General features: G+C 52.5%; 1 protein-coding gene across 2 annotated transcripts; it reads left to right on the top strand.

The window, feature by feature from the left end:
* The first annotated feature begins 738 nt into the window (after positions 1–738).
* Positions 739–10,202, top strand: LOC140898801 (uncharacterized). Of its 2 annotated transcripts, none has more exons than XM_073313238.1 (4): positions 739–1,339; positions 2,497–2,623; positions 3,425–3,532; positions 5,795–10,202. In XM_073313238.1, exons 1-4 carry the CDS (start codon positions 1,316–1,318, stop codon positions 7,432–7,434), a joined length of 1,899 nt encoding a protein of 632 aa, XP_073169339.1. In that variant the 5' UTR covers positions 739–1,315; the 3' UTR covers positions 7,435–10,202. The 2 variants fall into 2 exon arrangements, with proteins under 2 accessions (XP_073169339.1, XP_073169338.1); XM_073313237.1 differs by having other exon boundaries at positions 741–1,339; positions 5,792–10,202.
* Positions 10,203–22,207: the final 12,005 nt, after the last annotated feature.

The raw sequence follows: 22,207 nt of genomic DNA on the forward strand, positions 1-22,207 counted from the left end.
TGCTGCCCTGCTGCATTAAACTCTGCTCCTCTCCCTCGCCAGCATCACTAGGCCATGGGCTGCCCTTCCAAGTGCCACTTGTCCCAGAGACCCATGCGAGGCCAGCTGAGCTGCTGGGGTTGGAATGCCCCCTACCGCTCACTAGCCAGAGCACCCTGAGCGAGGAAGGCGGGGGCTCCAGGGGGCTCTGAGCTCAGCATCAACTCCTGGGCATCAGAAGGGCTGGAAGGTCCAGTGCTTAAAGTGGTCTGAAGAAAGCAGGAGATCTCTCATAATCTGTGCAGGGCAGCTCTACTGGGAGGGAGCTGACAGTTCTGCCCTCAGTGACCCAGTTCAGAATTTGGGTGTTTGTTTATTTACTTATTGCCAGGTTTCCAACCCCTTGGGAACCACCCTTCCCCCACCAACCTCTTCAAGCACTGAGAAAGCCCCTAAGCAGAGCTGTGCTAGGTGGAATGAGCGAGCCCCCCCCCCCTCCCCGCAAGCTCCACTAGACATGTGCCCCCAGCCCTCTTCTCAGCTAGCAGCTCTCCGGTACCCAGACCAAAGCTTCCCAGCCCCCTCCCCACCGCTGCCCAAACCCCTGTGCACCCCGTGAGCAAAGCCCCCTTGCTCCCCGGAGCCACTGGACTGTCCCTGACTTGCCCCCAGGCCAGATTCGATTCCAATACACCCAGCCAGCAGCTGCCCCCGGCCCAGCTTCCCGCTGCGGCTGGGCCCCCCGGAACCGGAGCCAGCTCAGGGGAGGCGCATCCCAGCGTGGGGGGCTCAGGCCGGGCCGCCCTCGAGGGCACGGAGGCGGCGGCAGGTTTGTCTCCTGGCCCCAGGCTGCGATCCGTGCCCCAGAGGCTGCAGCCGGCTGGAGAGACCCCTTCCCCGGCTGGGGGCCGCTCCCGGGCCGCCGGCGCGCAGGGGCTGGCTGGAGAGGGCCGGGCAGCGGCTCTGCGCAGCGCTGGGAGCGGCGCTAAGACGCGGCGTTCGCGGGCTCGGGCCGCGCTCGGCTGCCGGCGGAGGGGCCCCGGCGCGGCTCGGAGGGGCAGGCGGGGTCCCGGGGAGACGCGCAGCGGCTGAGCTCCCGCCTCGGGAAACGCGTCTCGCTGGCTACGAACCCGAGCCCCGGGGAAGCTGCTGCCTTTGTGCGTTTGCAGCGGGCTCGGCTCTTCCCTCCTGCCCGGCGAGTGCGCGGCGGCCGGGTCGGGCTCCGCGGCGTGGGGCCCGGTCAGCGGGGAAGCTGCGATTCCGCCTCCACTGCCGAGCTGCAGCCGAGAGACCGAACCTGCCGCTGCCCAAGGAGAGGAGGCTCTGGCTGCCGGGGATGGCAGGGGCGCGCCCCGCTCAGGTAGGGCTTTGCCGTCGGGCCTCCAGGGGGGCCTGGGCTGTGGGTATCGCACTGGCTCTGGGGGCTGCTGCCGCTAGCCCAGGGGGTAATTTCCTGACCTGCCACAGACTTTCCGGGTGACCTTGGGCCGAGTCAGTGCCTCTGTGGGCCTCAGTTGCCATCTGTACAATGGCCTCATCCCCCGCCCCGCCAGCGGGGTAAGGGGGCGGGGCTGGCTTGTCAGGGTAATACACTAACGGTTGTGAAGCGCTTGGAGATCTCCTTTCGAAAAGTGCTGTACAGGAGCAAGGTCTTGTTGGTTATTATTACTGTGCCTCTTCTTATGTTCCCTGTGTAGCAAAGGCCCCTGTGCCAATGTTCCTTCAGTAGGTGGCCTCTGATCCCCACCCCAGTCTTCCCCATCCCACCCCAGCTCATTCAAGGCATTATTCAGTGCTGTCTAAAATGCTCCCCCTTCCTCTCCCTCCCCCCCCAAATACAGGAGGGTGTTTTGCAAATGACAGAAAATGCACTGAAGACTGAATTATAATGCAGCCCCCATGTATCAGAAATGTCCTACACCCGCATTAATGAATCGCAGCATCTGTCGTGTGAACAGCTCCGCCTGGTGGCTGCGAGGAGGTGTTCATGGGTGTTTCCTAGCCAGATCTTATCCCCCGAGTCACAGTGAAATGTTCCAGCTTGGCCCTGACAAATGATGATGGGACAAACCCAGCCGTATGCAGCTTGCATTTGCCATGGGAGTCTCTGGGACAAGACCAGGAGTGATGTAAACCCTGGTGTGAGTTACAGGTTGGATTTGCTAGTCAGCGGGGTCTAATAAACAGCTGACGTCTCAAATGCAAACATGTGGCTACTGCAGCTAGGCAGGGAGGCCCCAGGTGCTGCTTCAGCAGGAAATCGCCACCGAGACAAAGGCCAGGCTTCTGCTCCCCATCCCTGCATCCACGGCACACTGTTTCCAGGAGAGCGCTCCGGTGACAGGTGTGAGCTGCCCCGGGGGATTCCCATCCTGGGTACACCAGCAGCGACGTGTGTGGTCAGCATGTGTTACACACGCAGGAAATGCTCTCCCTGCCCTGCCAGGACCCAGAGCTGCTGCTCTCAGGGTGTGACTGAAGCAGAGGCTGCCGATCACGGTTTATTTGCTGTTTCAGGCCCCAGTCACGTTTGACGATGTCGCTGTCTATTTCTCCGCGGAGGAGTGGGAGGAGCTAGCAGAATGGCAGAAGGAGCTGTACAGGGACGTGATGAGGGACAACTACGAGGCTTTGAACTCCCTGGGTAACAATTAGTGGTCACTCGTTCATTGGAAGCTGCAGCCCCCAAATAGGAGAGCTTCAAGTCATCCTCTGTAGTGTGATTACATGAAACAAAGAGCCCTGCCTTAAGCACCAGCCAGAGAACTTGCTGACTGGGAAGTCCTTCCATTTATTAAATTCCCCCTGTAACACATCCTGGTCCTCTCTGGTGATGGTGAAGGATCAGGAAGCCTATAACCACTGCACACGGTGTACAAGAGAGCGCTCCCTGCATGCTGTGTGGTACCATTTGTGGGAGTGGAATGGAGACATTTCCTGTGTCTAGGGAGAAGTTCGGATGTAAGTGGGCCGGTGGCTGAGGCCATGGGACACACCAAATATCATTCATCCTGTACAGTAAGTGTAGGTACCTGAGTCTCCCGTGAGCTGTTCAGCTCATTTCAATCCATAAGGCTTTTTTGCCTCTGGATCTTCACTCTCTTCCCATGTAATTCATACACTGGGCTGGGATTAAATCAGGAGTGTCATTTGAAAATGGTGACAGAACAGTGAGTAATTGCTGAGCTACACATTAGGTGGGATGGATGGTCCAGTGGTTAGAGTGCTTGTTTAGAACTTGAGAGTCTTGAGTTCAGTTTCCTGCTCCACCACAGACTGTCTGGGCAAGTCACATGGTTCTCTGGGCCTCAGTTCCCCATCTGTAAAATGGGGATAACTGCCTTGCCCTGCTGCACAGGGGCTTGTGAGGATAAACACATTAATGATTGTGAGGGGCCAGCTAAGTACCTAGGATCAATAGATAATTCTCTTCTCTCATCACCAGGACATGCTGCCGCTAAACCCGACATTATCCGGCTGCTTGAATGTGGGGAAGAGCCATGTGTCAAGGGTCACAAGGACTCTGGGAATGGAAAAGCTTTTAACTTTATCTGTGAGTAATGATTGACAAACTGTTCAGAAACAATGAGTGTGCGGAACCCAGCCGCCCCTTCCTGCATGCTGGCAATTACCTCTTTGCTCCCAGTAACAAACGCAGTAACCCTTGTTACTGGCGCATCATTTTGGCAGGTGTCAGCTGTGTATCCCCATCGATATATTTCCACTCCCATTGGAAATAGCAACGGAGCTCTTAATTTTCCCTTGCTAGTGGGTGAATGGCTCTGGAGAGCAAAGTGGAGCAAAGCAGAGGCTGCTAACGTGGAATTTGAAGTGGAGTGGAGAGGGCATGTTCTTGCTTGGAACAAAAGAAGGTCACAGAGAACAGCCACTCCTTTCCCAAACTGATCTAGAACTGACCGAATTGCCAAATTGGTACAGTTTGAGAGCTCCTCCCCTTCCTAGCAGAGGACAGAGGCTGTCAATCAATGCCTGTCGGTAATGCTGATCCTATTTATTCACTGGAAGCAAATGGAAACCTTTTTACAAACCTCTATCTGTCTCTCTCCACTTTGTTACACTATATTAACTGTCTGGTTAGCTATGAGATAACATCAGAGGAATCCAATTAACAGGTCAGTAATGATATCTAGGATGAAATTCTGGCCTTTCTGCAGTCATTAGCAAAGCTCCTATTGACTTCCAAAGGGCCAGGACTTCACCCTTAAAGCTTAGTGAGCAATTTCAGAAACATTTGTGAGACATATTGACCCAAGAAGGGCAAAGGCAGACCTTGTGTAAGCAGCTGGAGCTGCATTAATGTTAATGAAGTTGACCCACGTCCGGTAGATCTGATTTGGGCCCTCTGCATGCAGATCATAGAATCATAGAAGGTTAGGGTTGGAAGGGACCTCAGGAGGTTATCTAGTCTAACCCCCTGCTTGAAGCAGGACCAATCCCCAATTTTTGCCCCAGATCCCTAAATGGCCCCCTCAAGGATTGAACTCACAACCCTGGGTTTAGCCGGCCAATGCTCAAACCACTGAGCTATCCCTCCCCCCTAATTGCCAAGTAGGATGTAGTTCTGGGGTGAGATTCTGACCCCACTGAAGTCAATGGCAAAATTGACTTTAATGGAACCAGGATTTCACTCCTAATTTCTACATAAATCTGGGCGGAGTTTTCCAGCTGGTGCAAGGCTGAAAGTCCAACCTCATGGGAATGCTATAGAAATAAAATGTTAATGTCATTGAAATAAACTAGGGCTGTCAAGTGATTAAAAAAAAATTAATCAGGATAAATAGCGCGATTAAAAAAAATTAATTGTGATTAATCACACTGTAAAACAATAAGAAAATACCATTTATTTAAATATTTTGGATGTTTTCTACATTTTTAATTATATTGATTTCAATTATAACACAGAATACAATGCGTATAGTGCTCGCTTTATATTTATTTTTTATTACAAATATTTGTACTGTAAAAACCAAAAGAAATCGTATTTTTCAATTCACCTAATACAGGTACTGTAGTGCAATCTCTTTATTGTGAAAGTTAAACTTACAAATTTAGAATTATGTACAAAAAATTCATTCAAAAATAAAACAATATAAAACTTTACAGCTTACAAGTCCACTCAGTCCTACTTCTTGTTCAGACAATCGCTCAGACAAACAAGTTCATTTACATTTGCAGGAGAGAATGCTGCCCGCTTCTTGTTCACAATGTCACCAGAAAGTGAGAACAGATGTTTGCATGGCACTGTTGTAGCCAGTGTCGCAAGATATTTACGTGCCAGATGCACTAAAGATTCATATGACCCTTCATGATTCAACCACCATTCCAGAGGACTTGTAGGACTTGTAGACTCTAAAGTCTTGCATTGTTTTATTTTTGAGTGCAGTTATGTAACATCTACATTTGTAAGTTGCACTTTCACAATAAAGAGATTGCACTATAGTACCTGTATGAGGTGAATTGAAAAATATAAAGTGAGCAGTGTACACTTTGTATTCTGTGTGGTAATTGAAATGAATATATTTGAAAATGTAGAAAAACATCCAAAATATTTAATACATTTCAATTGGTATTCTATTCTTGAACAGTGCGATTAAAATGGCGATTAATTGTGATTAATTTTTTGAGTTAATTGTGGGAGTGATTAATTGACAGCCCTAAATAAACCCATGATGTCATTGACTGCTGCTCTATAATTATGTTAACTGAACTATAGGCTGAGCATATTCACAGGAGCTTTCCATTCTCTCCAGCCCATGCGATAAATAACATCTGGATTCTCTCTCCATTGCAGCAGATGCTGAGATCAGGGGGAAGAAGGAGACTCATCTGCAGAAGACTCTCAGGGGATTGGAAGTGCCCAGGCTGTTAGCAGGGGGACCCACAGAAGGTGGCCTCCAGAGCTCGGACAGGGAATTAGTCTGTCAGGCTCAGTCCAACTCAGAAGATCATCAGGGAAACTCTCCTGGAAGTGGAGTGGAGCCACCCACTCCTTGGCAAAGCAGGCTCACTGCAGCCACCTGGCAATGCTGCTCCCTGGGATGTAAGCAGGTGGCTCCCTTTGAACTCCCTGTGGGACTCCCGCGTGTGCTTGAGGGCAGGGTCTGGCCCTTGGATGTCCTTGCTCCCCAGCCATTCACTCCTGCTGAGACTCTGTGTAAACGCATCCAGTGTGAGAAATGGTTCACTCCGCTGCCAGCTGCTGGTGGTCACGGCGGGACGCCCATGGGAGCAGAGACCTCCATGTGCCCCAAGTGCAAGGGGAGCCGTGGGGAGAGCTCTTATCTTAGTGTACGTCAGAGAATCCCCCCAGGAGAGAACCCCTGTCTGTGCGCTTGCCGTGAGCCAAGCCCAGCCCAGCCTGTGCCCCACAGACTCCCCCCGGGAGAGAACCCCTGTCTGTGCGCTCGCCGTGAGCCAAGCCCAGCCCAGCCTGTGCCCCAGAGACTCCCCCCGGGAGAGAACCCCTGTCTGTGCGCTCGCCGTGAGCCAAGCCCAGCCCAGCCTGTGCCCCAGAGACTCCCCCCGGGAGAGAACCCCTGTCTGTGCGCTCGCCGTGAGCCAAGCCCAGCCCAGCCTGTGCCCCAGAGACTCCCCCCGGGAGAGAACCCCTCTCTGTGCGCTCGCCGTGAGCCAAGCCCAGCCCAGCCTGTGCCCCAGAGACTCCCCCCGGGAGAACGACTGTACAGATGCCCCAAGTGCGAGAAGAGCTTCTGCTACAGGCAGGAATACACGTGGCACCAGAGAGCCCACCTAGGCGACAGGCTCTATAAATGCAGCGGGTGTGAGAAAAGTTTCCGCTCCAAGCAGGAGCTGGTCTGGCACCAGCGGGCCCACGCAGCAGAGAGGCCATACAAGTGCAGAGAGTGCGAGAAGAGCTTCCGCTACAAGCAGGAATTCACATGGCACCAGAGAGCCCACGTGGGCGACAGGCCGTATAAATGCCCCACCTGCGATAAGCACTTTCGCTACCAGCAAGAGCTCACGTGGCACCAACGGAGCCACACCGGGGAGAGGAGCTACAGGTGCCAGGGCTGTGAGAAGAGCTTCCGCTACAAACAGGAATTCACGTGGCACCAGAGGGTCCATGTGGGAGAGAACCCCTACCGATGCCCCACGTGTCAGAGGACCTTCCGCTGCAAGCAGCAGTATGCAAGCCACCAGAGGGCCCACAGCGGGGAGAGGCCCCATAGATGCTCTGAGTGTGGTAAGGGCTTCAGCCGGAACTCAGCCCTTCTTAAACACCAGCGACTCCACACCGGGGAGGGACCTTACTGCTGTCCTGCCTGCGAGAAAAGCTTCCACCAGTGCGCACACCTTCTCAAACACCAGAGATCCCACACACGCAAGAGAGACCGGCCGGATGGGCAGAAGCCTTCTGAGCGGAGGCAGCCCCAGCAAGGCCCGAGCAAGGCTGCAGGCAGAGAGACCCTGTAAACCCCCAGAGCCTGCAGAACGTTTCAGGGGGAATGCTCGCTTTCCTGAGCATCCGGGAGGCCGAAGCAGGAGAGGAGCTCGGCTGATGAACCCAGCATGTGAGAGCCTCAAGCACAAGCTGAAGTTGCACAGTGCCATATGGGAAAGAGCCTGGAAAGGGGCTGAACAGGTGGAAAGCTCAGTGGTTTGAGCATTGGCCTGCTAAACCCAGGGTTGTGAGTTCAATCCTTGAGGGGGCCATTTGGGATCTGGGGCAAAAATTGGGGATTGTTCCTGCTTTGAGCAGGGGGTTGGACTAGATGACCTCCTGAGGTCCCTTCCAACTCTGATATTCTATGATTCTATGAAAGGGCTGTAGAGTCAGAGTCCCTCGGGGACCCCGTGGAAGACACACACATGGCAACAAGTTATAGGTCAGTAGGACTTCTCTTCCTGGAGGTGCTCAGATACTTCGGTGATGGGCAGCAGGGTAGAACCCTGGAATCCAGGGCCCCGTCTGGCTGCTGACTCTGTGCCTTTTTGTTACTAAATGAGTAGCTGCTCCTGTGCCCCTGAGGCTAAGGTGTTCACCCGCTCCAGTCCTGCTCCCCGCACGCTGCATCGTCAGCCTTAAATATGCCAGGAGATCTCCATTGCTGCGGGGCAAACCAACATGTTAATGCAATATTGTGCATTTGGAGGAGGATGTCAATGTCAAGGAGTCAGGACGGTTGAAGTGCCGGGACTCGCAGCCACTCTTAGCTGAGCCCTCTGGATAGCCATAACTCAAAGCTGTAGGCAGGGTACTGGAGCGATGATGCTCTTCGGGCTCTCTTCTGGCTTCCACCCCTGCCCCAGATACTCAGATCAAACCGTTTTGCTGCCACCCTGCATCACACGTCAGCGTAAAGGAGCAGCTATGTGAGTGCCTTGCTCACTGTTACTTTGCTCAAATGTTGCACACGCAAGGTAACCGCGCCACCTCTAGAGGGCGATCTCATACTAACATAATGGGGCATTTCTGGTACTTGCCGTTATTTGAAAATCAAGGTTGCTGGGCCGTGACCCACCTGTACCCTGCTGCAAAGATCCCTCTGTGGGGAGGTCCTGAGCATTGCAGGGGCTGTGAGGGCTCAAAGCACAGCTTCCCATGTTCCTCCAAGTACAATCGCCTTTCTCACCAGCTCTCTTTCTGCAGCTTCGGCCCTGCATTACTGTGCAGACTGCGATATGGGAGCTGTATTTCTCTGAGCGCCCCCCCTTTCAGAGGGTGCTGCATGTGCACATCGGGCACCTCTGTAAGCTGACAGGGGCTCGGCTGTGATCCCTCCTTGGCCCAGCCCCCTTTGGGGAGTCGAATGCTGGAGCTAGATTCACACAGTCCATCAGCTCCTTCCTGGAAGGGCAGCTGGTGCTGTGCGGAGGCGTTTTGGCTCCCTCTCACCGCGCAAAGCTGGCCCCATTGGGCGTTTTCTCGACAGCATCTCAAACCCTCTTTTCATGCCATAGTCAGAACTTTTCCTGGGGCTAAATTCTGTTACACTGATGTAATTCCAGAGCAACTCCACTGACTTCAGTGGTGTTTACGCTGCTGTAACTCCGAGCAGAATCTGGCCCTTGCCCTAAGATCTTGTTCCTCCCTGGTGTTGCTCCGGGGCAGTGTGGTCAGTAGGAGCAGTAGCCGCCTCTACTCTTTGTCCTGTCTCTACCATCTTGTGAAGCAGGAGAAGGTACCACAGGTGACTGTAGGAAATGGGATCTGCCACATGTGGGGGGTCTGGACTGTCCCTTGTCCTGATATGGGCTGAAATCCACTGGATGCATCCAAATCACTGACCCAGAGGCTGTAGCTGGCCCATTGCGTGTTTCCGCCACACCCAGGCTCTAGAAGAATGCTCCTCTCTCCGGCTTTATTAATTAGAGGGTAGTGGGAAGGTGAGGAGTAGGCACTGGCTTGAGACCCAGGAGACCTGGACTCAAGACTCTGTGTGCGCCCTTGGCCCAGTCTCTCTGGCTGTTGGTCCCAGCTGCATAGTGGGGATAAGAGCAGGGCCCTGCTGCGTGGGATGGCTGCGCGCTGTTCTGAGGTACTTGGATTCTGCAGGGATGGGAGCAGGTCAGTACCTAGCCAGATATTCTCCACAGCTTGCTAGGCTATTCCACTGTGCTCGCTGACTCCATAGCATTTCACCTCCCCATGCCCGGTAGGGTCTGCTGAATGGGGTCGCTCAGTGCAAATGCCAATCCACTGGGGTTACCGCAGCTATAAATACATGCGACAAGCTTCCCTAATGCCACTTCTCTCATTAAAGGCATTGTTCCATTCTTAATGGCTCCTCCGTGCTGCTCCTCTTGGCGCTGGGCGTGTCTGTCCTCCCCACCTCCCCGAAAAAAGACAGCTGGACTTCAGGAGTGCTTCACCCTGCTCCGTCACACCCACCAGCTGCCTGCGCCATGCCGTTGCTGGTGCCATGAGTTACTGGGGGCCTCCCGCTTAGGTATCATAGCAACGCGTAATGAACAAGTGCCGCGCAGCCTTGTGTGCCTGCCCCAGTGAGAGGCAGAGTAGGGTTATGTACAGGCCTTTCCCCAAGCGTCGCGTACTGCGGCCTCTTCTCAGTGGTGGAGCTGCGGCCTCTGCTGTGCATTCGATTGTACGCTCGTGGGAGCAGGGGCCTCACCTTCCTGTTTGCCTGTAAATTGCCTAGCACAGTGTGGAAGCTACAAAAATAAATAGTAATAGATAAAAAATATGCCCATGGTACGAAATGCACTTGGGCACAAAGCTACTTATCTCTGTCTCTGTAGCTAGCTCGCTGTCGCGTCAGGAGGAGTGATCGGTGGGTTTCCCTCGTATGCAGCATTGGTGAGGCCATTGCGGGGTACTGTGTCCAGTGCTGGTACCCGCACTTGCCCAAAGATGTTGGGTTGAGAGATGAGGCACTAGAATGATCCGAAGTCTGGAAATCCTGCCGTATGGCGAGAGACTTAAGGAGCTTGAGCAATGTAGTTTATTACTGAAGAGATTATTATTAAAATTGGTTGTGGTCAGTAGGCAGAGTCGTCCCTAAGGGGGACGGGGCGGGGAGAAAGTGACGAATCTGTCACTTCCGGGACCGATCATGCCAGCCAATTGGTCCAGCCTGCAGGACCCCCCAAAGCGGGGGGCCCAGAGTGGTTGCTCCAATTCTCCGTACCCAAGGGATGGCTCTGTCAGTAGCTACCTACGTGGGGAGCAGATATCAGATTTTAGGGGGCTCTTTATTCTAGCAAGCAAAGGCAGAACGAGATCCACTGGCTGGAAGTTGTAGTTAGAAAACTTCAAATTGGAACTAAGATGCAACTTTTTGACAGTGAGGGGAATTAACCTTTGGAACTGCTTAACCCGGAAGGTGGTTGTGACGAAGTGGGCCTGTTCTTAATGTTTCCTCCGAATAGTGTGGGGGTGCCTCAGTTTCCCCTATGCAGTTCTTAAGTATCTAGGTGGTGGGGTAAGGGTGTATGATCATTGCAGAGCCCTAGAGGGCAGGTGTGTGCAGGGGTCTGGACACAGAGAATGGCCGACACCCTGTTTCCTGGCCACTGATGGCCTGGGCCCTTCCCCCCTGCGAGGTGAGAGCTAAAGGGTTGGAGAACAAAGGAATCAGGTGACCACCTGGCCCGGGAAAGGAACAAAGCCCAGAGGAGGAGGGGCTGGAGGGAGTTTCAGTTTGGGGCTGGCTGGGACATGGAGTGAAGTGCAGACGTGGTTGTCTGGCTCACGGCCCCCCAAAATGGACCCAGCTGAGGGGTCCCGTTCTCTGCACCTGCAAGCTCTGTTTTAGACCATGTTCCTGTCATCTAATAAACCTTCTGTTTTACTGGCTGGCTGAGAGTCACGTCTGACTGCGAAGTTGGGGTGCAGGACCCTCTGGCTTCCCCAGGAGCCCCGCCTGAGCGGACTCGCTGGGGGGAAGCACACGGAGGGGCAGAGGATGCTGAATGCTCCGAGGCCAGACCCAGGAAGGTGGAAGCTGTGTGAGCTGTGTGTCCTGCAGACAGGCTGCTCACAGAAAGGTGACTGCCCCAGAGTCCTGACTGGCTTCATGGGGAGCAGTTCCAGAGCATCGCCCGGGGACTCCGTGACAACTGGTGGCAGCGGTGGGATGTACTGCACCCCGTGGATGGCGCTTCCTGCAGTAAGTGACTGGGGAGCAGTAACACGAAGGGGGATTGCCGAGGACCAGGCCTGCTGAAGGCTCAGAGAGGAGCGGTTTCGGGGGGCGGTTAACCCCTGGGAGTGTGTGACCAGCGAGAAGGACTGTGCAGTAATGGGGTCCCCCTGGGGACTGCAGTGAGCAGTCTCAGGGGCGGAGGAGCCTGCAGCTTGGCCCGGGGAGAGAGAAGGACTTTTGCAGTAACAGGGTTCCCCTGGGGATTGCAGTGAGCAGTCCAAGGGGCGGAGGAGTCTGCAGCTCGACCCTGGCAAAGAGGTGGTGACCTCGAGAAGGGCTGGCACACTAGGGGTTCTCCCTGGAAACCGTGGGGAGCTGAGAACACACGGGCCTGTGAGTCCACAACAACTTGGGAGGAGCGGAGTGATGGCCTGTCACCGTCTCCTTAAGAAGGACATTGTAACCCTGTGCAGAAAGAGAGGGTTGAGCGTTGGAAAGTTCACCAAAGCAGAGTTAATCGTGCAGCTGGAGGAGGATGACCGCTCTAAGGAACAGATTCCTGACCCCAACTGGGGCTATCGCAGGATCTGGGAGCAGCTGGAGTGGGAGCCAGGCATCCCCAAGACTCCTGTCCCCGTCCAGACGGGGGTCTTCACGATCGGGTTCCCCATCGGGGGATCGAGACGGACGGGATTGGAGCTGAGTCCGAGGGAGCAAGAGGACTGTGGGAGACAGCGAGAGCCCGAGAAAGAGCTGCAGAAGCAGCAGCAGCATGAACTGGCGGTGGGGGAGCGGAGAGGCCTAGGGGACCTCCCCGGGGTGAGTGGGGATAGACCCCGGGGGGCCAGTTCCGCAGGGAACCTCGAGACTAAATTGCTGCCCCTAGTTAAGGGGGGGGGGTGTGGATGCCCACCTCACTGCCTTTGAGCAGGCTGGCGATTTGAACCAAGGGGACCCTACGGAAAAGCCCCGGTGTCTAGCTCCCTTGCTGGGTCCCAAGGCCACAGACTCCATCAGCCAGATGGGTGGGGAGGTGGACACGCTCCCACTCCTGACCCCAACCTATGTGTCTGTGTGGAGTCTCCTGGGGCCAGGCCCCTCGGACCCCCAGTGGGAGCGGAAGGTGATGGTCAATGGGGAGACATTCCTGGGGTGGCAAGATCCTGGGACAGAGAGAACTGGTGTCAGACCCTGGGTGGTGCAGCCTCAGATGCTGAGGGGCTGTGTGAGCTGTGTGAGGGTCCCAGGGACGAAGCCCCTCGCCTTCCCTATGGTCCAGATCCCTGTGCAGACCCAGGAGGAGTGGGGCTGGCTGGTCGTTGGGGTGCCCCAGGACACCAGCTGCGAGACCCTGTTATGGGGTGACTGTGTCTCTTTGGGACAGGATCCAGGCCCTGTTCCTGTAACTGCCAAGGGTTTGAATTTGAATCCAGGGAACCAATCGGCGGAGAGGGAAATGGTCAGTGAAAATGCAGATGACCTGGCTGGCAGCAGGGAGGAGCCGCTAGGCTCAGGATACCTGCCTGCCTGTAACCAGACCCCTGGGGCTGGGTGGGACAGAGAGATGCTCCCTGCCCCCTTGCACACAAGAGTGGGGACTCTCCCTGGCTCTGATGCATTGAGGAAAGCAGTGGCCTGCCCCACTGGGACAGCCAGGGCAGCGCTGAGCACAGTGGGAGCTGAGACCCCAGCAGAGTGGGGGGAGACACAGGCAGGGCAGGGGATCTGTGGGGAGTGGCAAGGTGCTTGGTAAGGAAAGTTTGGATGAGCCTAGGCAGCCTTGTGATCTGATGGCTGTGTCCAGTCAGCAGGGTGGGAAGGCGAGGAGAGCGGAAGATGAGAGTCCCTGGACCTTACCTGTTAGCTGGGTGGAGAATTGGGACAGTGAAGGAAATGGGTCTCTGTCTGTCAGGGGTATTGACTTGCCTATGGAGGGAGCTACCCTGATCTCCAAGCAGTTGTCTGTGACCAGCCTTGTGTGCTGGGACAAAGGGAATGAGATCCCAACCTGTGTGTCTGGTAAAGGAGAAAGTGTGTCTGGGTCTTCTTGGTCTGTGGAGCAGACAGAAGGGGCCTTTCAGCCTGTGATGGTTGAGGGTCGTGCAGTTGTCTCAGAGCTGGTTCTGGACTCAGCTAAAGCCCAGGAAGGGAAGGGTCCTAAGTTTCTGTCTGCTCGGGAGAATGGCCCTGTAACTAGGTCACATCCAGTTAGGGTCTAGGTAAAATCCCAGAGACCAGACAATTCTGGTGCTTGTATTTTGCCTGTTGCTAGTGTGTTGTTGGAAAGGGTGGAGCAACTCTGTCTAATCAGGGTGAGATCCTAGCCAGGGCACAAGGAGAGCATGAAGGTGTGTGATTGTGTTACCTACTGAGGGTGTGGAAACCTGTAGCAAGAAGGAAAAGATTCCTGAACTTGTGTGTGGCAAAGGGAAGGAGAAGGCTTCTAACCTTTTATCTAGGAAGTCTGTAAGTTTGCCTCAAAGGGGATTATGTAGGAATCCTCCTGATGGGCCAGAAATGATTCTGGATGTAAGGGAGACCCAGAAAGAGTCTGTTGTTGCTCAGGAAAGTGTTCCCCTAGAGCAAGCCCTAGGTAAAGAGGGTAAGAGCAGAATTTCTGGGAGGGGTGAATTGTTGCATAGAGAAGCCCTACGGAAAGGAATCCTCATGGAGTCTTTGCAAGCAGTTTACTGCAACTGAAGGGTGTGAAAATGATTTAATCAAGAAAGTTTCAGTTCCTAACAGCCAGAAATTTTCTGTTGTGAATGGATCCACTGACTTTCCTGTTGAAAGATCCAGTGTGGATAGCTTTGAGAAGGTCTCAGATGAAGTGAAAGCTGTTAAGAAAGGTATACCGTCCTATAAGCAAGTGGCTGTGTTTGGCCAGCTTGTTGGGAGACAAGGTTGTGGAGAAAGGGATGTCTCCATGCTAGTTCTGTAAGTGAACAGTATGTGGCCCAGGTCAAGATGGGGGCTCTTAACCAAGAGAGCCCGAATTGCAGCCCTCCAGACTGGAGCACTCGGAGAAAACCCAATCCCAGTTTGACCCCCTGGGGTTTTGGGGTGGCCAAAGGGCATGGGCTGCAGAAACCTTCCCACATGCAGCCTGCTAGTGCTATCGACCACCCCCGACCTAAGGGAGGGCGTGAAACTGGAAGGGCCTGGTGTAACTCCTACCAAGGAATGGGAGAGATGCTGGGGCATCCATGGGAACATTGGTGGCTTCGAACTTCCCCAGGTCACCGGGTAAAGTGACCCCGCTCAGTTCGATCTCGAAGGGGGGAGAGATGTGACGAAGTGGGCCTGTTCTTAATGTTTCCTCCGAATAGTGTGGGGGTGCCTCAGTTTCCCCTATGCAGTTCTTAAGTATCTAGGTGGTGGGGTAAGGGTGTATGATCATTGCAGAGCCCTAGAGGGCAGGTGTGTGCAGGGGTCTGGACACAGAGAATGGCCGACACCCTGTTTCCTGGCCACTGATGGCCTGGGCCCTTCCCCCCTGCGAGGTGAGAGCTAAAGGGTTGGAGAACAAAGGAATCAGGTGACCACCTGGCCCGGGAAAGGAACAAAGCCCAGAGGAGGAGGGGCTGGAGGGAGTTTCAGTTTGGGGCTGGCTGGGACATGGAGTGAAGTGCAGACGTGGTTGTCTGGCTCACGGCCCCCCAAAATGGACCCAGCTGAGGGGTCCCGTTCTCTGCACCTGCAAGCTCTGTTTTAGACCATGTTCCTGTCATCTAATAAACCTTCTGTTTTACTGGCTGGCTGAGAGTCACGTCTGACTGCGAAGTTGGGGTGCAGGACCCTCTGGCTTCCCCAGGAGCCCCGCCTGAGCGGACTCGCTGGGGGGAAGCACACGGAGGGGCAGAGGATGCTGAATGCTCCGAGGCCAGACCCAGGAAGGTGGAAGCTGTGTGAGCTGTGTGTCCTGCAGACAGGCTGCTCACAGAAAGGTGACTGCCCCAGAGTCCTGACTGGCTTCATGGGGAGCAGTTCCAGAGCATCGCCCGGGGACTCCGTGACAGTGGTAAAATTCTCTCTCACTTGGAGACTTTAAATCAAAACTGTATGGCTCTAAGAGACATGCTGTGGTTTGACCACGAGTCATTGGGTGCAATCTGGCCACTTACAGAGTAAGGAAAAATAACTGCCTTCGGTAAGAGTCTCCGGCCTGTGTATACAGAAGGTCAGACTAGATGATCATGGTGCCTTCTGGCCTTAAAATCTATCTAATCTATCTTCTCCCCCCCCCCCCGCCCCCTTAGCCAGTGCCGGTGTGTTTAGGTGCTAAGCACAGGAAGGTTAACTCCAGTTTAGTTTTGGCAGGGTTGTAGACTGTGCTCTCCTCTATGTGAGGTTGCATTTCATAAGCTGACTTTCTTCATTAGAAGTTAGGGGAAAATTCAAGGGGGAAGGAGGGCTCTGAAGCCAAAATATCGCTGCCTTCATTGAGGCAAAGAGATGCTCTTAAGAAGGCAAGACATGGTTTCCTCCTGATTTCATGTGGTAAGGAGTTCTACAGCCAGAAATACTCACATTGGGAGAAGTAATGGCACTCACTTTATCGACACAATTTCCTTTAATCTCATAAGTATTGCAAGATACTTTCAGAACTGTTGTCTTGGAAGAAGATAGATCCATCATGAATACATTGTTTCGCTGCTGGAATTCAGACACCTACCATTATCATGTTTTACCTGATCCAGAATTTTTCCCTGGTGGCCAGCTCCAACTTCTCTTTAAGTCAGTTACAAGCCGCTCATCAATTCCAGCACAGATGAGATCAGGCCTTGTATAAATACAGCAGTAAGAGTGTAGAGGAGGGGCGGGCAAACTTTTTGGCCTGAGGGCCACATCGGGTTTCTGAAACTGACCCCACCCTGCTTCTCACCCTTGATGGGCCCCCCGGGACCCCTGCCCCATCCACCCCTCCCTGTCCCCTGACCGCCCTGGACTCCCGGCCCTGACTGCCCCCTGACACCCTATCCAATCCCCCTCTCCTTCCTGACTGCCCCCAGGACTCCTGCGCCCATTCAAAACCCCTGTTCCCTGCCCTCTGACTGCCCCAACCCCTATCCACACTACCGCCCCCTGACCACCACCCCGAATTCCCCTGCCCTCTATCCAACCCCCTCACCTGCTCCCTGCCCCCTTGTCGCGCTGCCTGCCTGCTACAGCCACACCGCCCAGAGCACCAGGACAGGCAGCCGCGCCCCCCTGGCTGGAGCCAGCCGCCAGCCGCACCGTCCAGAGACCGGGTCCAGCCGGGCTCTGCAGCTGCGCTGCCCCAGGAGCTCGCAGCCCCCTGCTCAGAGCATCGCACCGGTGGCGGTGGCGCAGTGAGCTGAGGCTGCAAGGGAGGGAGACAGCAGGGGAGGGGCCGGGGACAAGCCTCTCTGGCCAGGAGCTCAGGGGCCGGGCAGGAGGGTACTGCTGGCCGGATGTGGCCCACGGGCCTTAGTTTGCCCACCTCTGGTGCAGAGTGAGTGATCGGAAAAGCCAGATCAAAGAGAGACCTTAAAAAGAAAGAGAGAGGGAAATTATTGCCCAAACTGTAACTAGGAAGTTGAAGCAGCAAAGAAAGAACTTGGAAAAGTCCAGCAGGACAACTCTTCACGCGCCATTTCCCAGAAAAAAACGAAGCAAAATCAGTTGGCAAAGTTCCAGGGACTTTGGTCAAGTGGAAGTTTCAAATGCTACAATGGGGTAAAAAGATGCACATCTATGTATGATGCTTGGTATGATACATATTGGAAGGGATTGTCACAAGAACCTCAGGAAGTTAGCTGCCCAAACGCCCATTGAATTGCTCTGACCCTAAACGAGAGCTGAGGGTTGAGATTTATTTGTTCATTTCACTTCATAGCGGTCCATCTGCTCAGTGCTCTGGACACGTTCGTATAAAAAATGCATAAACCAAACTACAGCAACATGCCTGCAGTGTTCAAAAAACAACCCTAGAACGCTCCCAACCCTTCCAGCTTTCCAGGAAAACTCTTCAATGCTGGTTATCTACTGGTCTGTTTAATTCCTTTTATCCCTCCATCCCCATGTGAGGGAGAAATATGGGCCTCGTAGCACATCGCTGTGACCTTGGTGGGTAAGAAGAACAGGAGGACTTGTGGCGCCTTAGAGACTAACAAATTTATTTGGGCATAAGCTTTCGTGGGCTAAAACCCACTTTATAGGATGCATTCAGTAGAAAATACAGTAGGAAGATATATATATACACAGAGAACATGAAACAATGGGTGTTATCATATGCACTGTAATGCATCCGATGAAGTGAGCTGTAGCTCACGAAAGCTTATGCTCAAATAAATTGGTTAGTCTCTAAGGTGCCACAAGTCCTCCTTTTCTTTTTGCGAATACAGACTAACAGGGCTGCTACTCTGAAAACTGTAATGAGAGTGATCAGGTAAGGTGAGCTATTACCAGCAGGCGAAAAAAAACCCAACCTTTTGTAGTGATAATCAAGATGGGCCATTTCCAGCAGTTGACAAGAACGTGTGAGGAACAGTAGGGGGGAAAAATAAACAAGGGGAAATAGTTTTACTTTGTGTAACAACACAGCCACTCCCAGTCTTTATTCAAGCCTAATTTAATGGTGTCCCGTTTGCAAATTAATTCCAATTCAGCAGTCTCTTGTTGGAGTCTGTTTTTGAAGTTTTTTTGTTGTAATATTGAGACTTTTAGGTCTGTAATTGAGTGACCAGGGAGATTGAAGTGTTCTCCGTGACGGAAGGTTTGGTGCTAGATAAGATTTAATTGTTGTTCAGGACTTTTCAAAATTGTATTTCAGTGCCTAAATATGGACTTAGGAGCCTAGCTTTAGGACTCCATTTTTCTTGCACTCTGAGCATATATGTGTGTATCTGCACATCTAGTAGATTAATACAACCAGTTGGGTGAAATCAGCTACACACATTTGCATGCACCAGTATAATTGGAATTTAATTTCCAGCAGCTCTCAGGTCCCACCAGCAGATGGTGGCCAAACACTCTTGGACTGAACAATCAGCTTCCTCCTTCCCATATCTGCTTCTTCACAAATTAACAACAAGGCCTTGGCGTCAACATCCAAAGCAGCAGCAGCAGCTGCTGCCTGGGGGACCAGGAAAGCCTCTCCCCACAGCTTGTGAGGCCCTTTCATCTCCTCCGTTCCCAGAGGAAGAGAGCAGCCAAAAGCTGAAAGAGCACAGCTGTCCTTGGTTTGTGCTCTAAAGGCTCATGGGCTTCTCAGGGCTAGCTGGTGGCTAAACATGAAGCTAATAAACTACATAGCACCTTCCCCTCATTTGTGTCACCCTGTGGGGCTCCAGTGGAGGCTGGAGGATATTAGCTGGGAGATGGCGATTGATCTCTTTGCCAGTGGGTGGCCACACTTGGTCTCCCCATCTGGGGGCCTCATTGAGATGAGCTGCGACTACAGACCTGCAGCCACCACAGCGCAAAGCATGGGTTGAACCCAGGCCGTCCAGCACCAAAACCACAGCCCTCCACTGCCTGAGCTAAAGGCACAACTCTCCCTCGTGTGGACAAGCAGCAGGCTGTTATTTATTTGGTGGATGCAATCTGGTCAAGCCAAGCCACAGCGTTGTTCGTATCAACAATGCTCAAGACACAAAGACCTCCTGGAAGTTGTCATTTTGCCACAGCCAGCCACTGGGGGGAGCCCTAGCCACATGTACGAAGCCAAGGTCTTCTCTCCACAGCCACCCATTACTCCACTAGGTCCAGGTAGTTCCAAGCAAAGCTCTGTGATTGCCACAGTGACTTGGACCTAACTGCTGTTGTTTGGGCCCTGGCTTCTGCCGCACTCCCTGTGGGGAGTCTGGCCAGTCTGCTTAAAATTCTATCCAAAACGTGAGGTTTGTATTGAATTAAAATGATAATGAATACTCCAAACTGTAGCGTGGTCCCCGGGACTGAGGGGTTCGAAGCACAGTCGCTGGATTTGTTTTTTGCTGGATAGTGGAAACAGTTCTCAGTGTTGCCACTGAAATTAGGTTTCAGAGTTGACTACCCATTGAGATGAATGGGCAGGTCCCAGCTCTTAGCTGTTGTCTCCGCTGGCCGCAGACTCATGTAGACACCGCTTTATCCATTAGCAGTCAGTCCCATTTTGAAAGCTCTCTTTGCTACCATAAGGGCTAGGAACATCAGGTTTTTCCAGGGACTAATTAGCTCCTAGAGCACACTTTAGCTGCAAAGGAGTTAACTCCCCAGACCCACAATTGCTGAATACACAGGGTCCCAATCCCAGGCCCCATGGGCAGGGGCAGCCCCCGGTGCACGCAGTGTTGAGTGCCTGGCTGGCACTTAACTAATCATAACACATTTGCACGGAGGCAGCTGCAGTGGCTATTGGCGGAGGGGGGGGTTGCCTCATGCTGAAGAAAATGTGTTAATCAAAAAGAAAATACAACAGCTGTTCCCAGGATTGTTTATTTTCCCAATTAACTAGCAACATTATCAGTGCTATTAAAACCCTGGGGCAGGACCCAGAGCATTTCCTTTTTGGTCTTGCATTTTGCTGCTACCGCTGGCCTCCGGGCTCTGCTGACAGTAGCTGACCTGCCAGCATTAAGAATGGTCCTTAGCCAGGCCGGCTCAAGGTAACGCAAGCTAACGATATTGTTACCCAGGCGTTTAGTTCTAATCAGAAAAGAGATGCCTTCATAAACAAGCCCATCTCACTCAAACCCTGTGTATCTTATTGTTACTGCAGTTGCTTCAGCCAGGACCCTATTGTAGTAGCTCTTGTACAGTATTGATTAGGTTCATTACAGTAGTGCCGGGGTGCCCCAGTCATGGTCCACAACCCCCTTGTGGTAGGTGCTGTACAAACAGAACAAAGATAGTCCCTGCCCCAGTGTAAATAAATACAGTGTTGTCAACTTTCTTGTCATGATTGCAAGACTCACAATATTTGGAGTTTCTCTTCAAGCCCCCAGCTCCTGGAGTCATGTGAATAGCTGAGAATCTCAGCTTTTGTTAAGGAAATACATTTCTAGCCCTCATAATTATGGAGAAAAGCCTGAAAATATGACCTTTAATGACTCAGAAACCAGAAGCACATTACATTGATCATGGTCTTAAAATCTCATGATTTCAAAGCCAATCTCATGATTTGGGGCAGGGATGCTGACTCATGGTTTCTGAACACTTGGCTTTAGCCAACTGCAAATCTAGTTGTTTGTGGTATTGACAAACCCAAATTTTTATTCTTTCTGCCCTGGAGCATCAATACAGTGATGGGAAAGGGAACAGATATCTGTTCTTCTCGGCCCAGTAGCAATGAAATTGTTCACTGGATCCTGTTTGCAGACTCTGCGCCTGGAGATGGCGTAGTGAGCCCGGCTGAATTTGCAGATCCCCGGTTAGCTTGTGGGGCTGGGATTTCAAAGTCCCTTTTAGTTTCTAACTGAACCAGTCTGACTTGCAGTGGATAACATCACTTGCAGATGGTTTTCATTGTGGAATCTATGAGGCCCTGAGATGTACCATCTCATAGATGCTAAGGCAGGAAGGGACTGGCATGATCAGCCAGTCTGACAAGACACAGGACACAAGCTAAATTTAATGCCAACAAATGCAAAGCAATGCACATTGGAAGGGGAGGGAAAGCTGTCAACTGCTTGTGCACCGTACAGGGTTCTAAATTGTACACAGCTCCAGGCAAACCTCTGTTCAATGCGCAGCTCCTGTTGAAAAGGCTAACGAGCTGCTTGGACGTACAAGGAATGGGATGGAGAATATTGCCATGTCTTAGTAAAAAACACTGCTGTGGCCACTTCTGGATGCTTTGTGCAGTACTAGTCACCCCAGCTCGAGAAGGGTAGCGCAGGTCTGGAGAGAGTTCAGAGAACAGTGATGAAAATTATCAAAGGCCTGGAAAAACTCTCCTCTGAAGAGAGATTGCCAAGATTGGGATTGTTTACTCTGGAGAGGAGACAGATAAGAAGGGATGTGATGAAAAATTTATGAAGTAAGGAATTGAATAGAGATGATAGATTGGGAGCGTCTGTTTTCCCTGTCTCATAACACAAGAACAAGGGGACATTCAATTAAGGTAAACTGCATAAAATTCAAACTAGATAAAGGAAATACTTTGTCACACAATGGGTAATTAGCCCATGGAACTCATTGCCACAGGAAGTCATTGAGACCAAGAGCAGAACAAGATTCACAGAGGGACTGAACATTTATATAAACAACAAGGAGTCCCATCTGAAGAAGTGGTGTTTTACCCACAAAAGCTTATGCCCAAATAAATCTGTTAGTTTTTAAGGTGCCACCAGACTCCTCGTTGTTTTTGTGGCTACAGACTAACATGGCTACCCCCTGATACCTGAACATTTATATGGCTATCAAGAATAGTCAAAGTTGCCATAATTATAACACATTTCAGAAGGGATATTAACCCTCCTGTTTCAGGGCTTCAGCCAATCTCTGGCTAATCAAGGTCAGGGTGAGAACTAAGATGGGGGCAGATTGTCCCACATCTGTTCCGCAGGGTTCTCACCCCTTCCTTGGAACCATCCGGCACAGGCGCTGGCCTTGGCTCTGCCTGGCAATTCCCATGTTCGTGCCAGAGGCATTCACTCAGCAAACCCTGCACCATGCCTGTGCGTCTGCTTGAG

Source organism: Lepidochelys kempii, chromosome 15, assembly GCF_965140265.1.
Source record: "Lepidochelys kempii isolate rLepKem1 chromosome 15, rLepKem1.hap2, whole genome shotgun sequence".
NCBI lineage: Eukaryota > Metazoa > Chordata > Testudines > Cheloniidae > Lepidochelys > Lepidochelys kempii.

Excerpts from the sequence above, each read along its gene's own strand:
- LOC140898801 (XM_073313237.1), top strand. The coding sequence starts at position 1,316 with ATGGCAGGGGCGCGCCCCGCTCAG. Across the intron at positions 1,340-2,496 it reads CAGGGGCGCGCCCCGCTCAG|GCCCCAGTCACGTTTGACGA; the intron begins GTAGGGCTTTGC and ends TTGCTGTTTCAG. Across the intron at positions 3,533-5,791 it reads AAAAGCTTTTAACTTTATCT|CAGATGCTGAGATCAGGGGG; the intron begins GTGAGTAATGAT and ends TCTCCATTGCAG.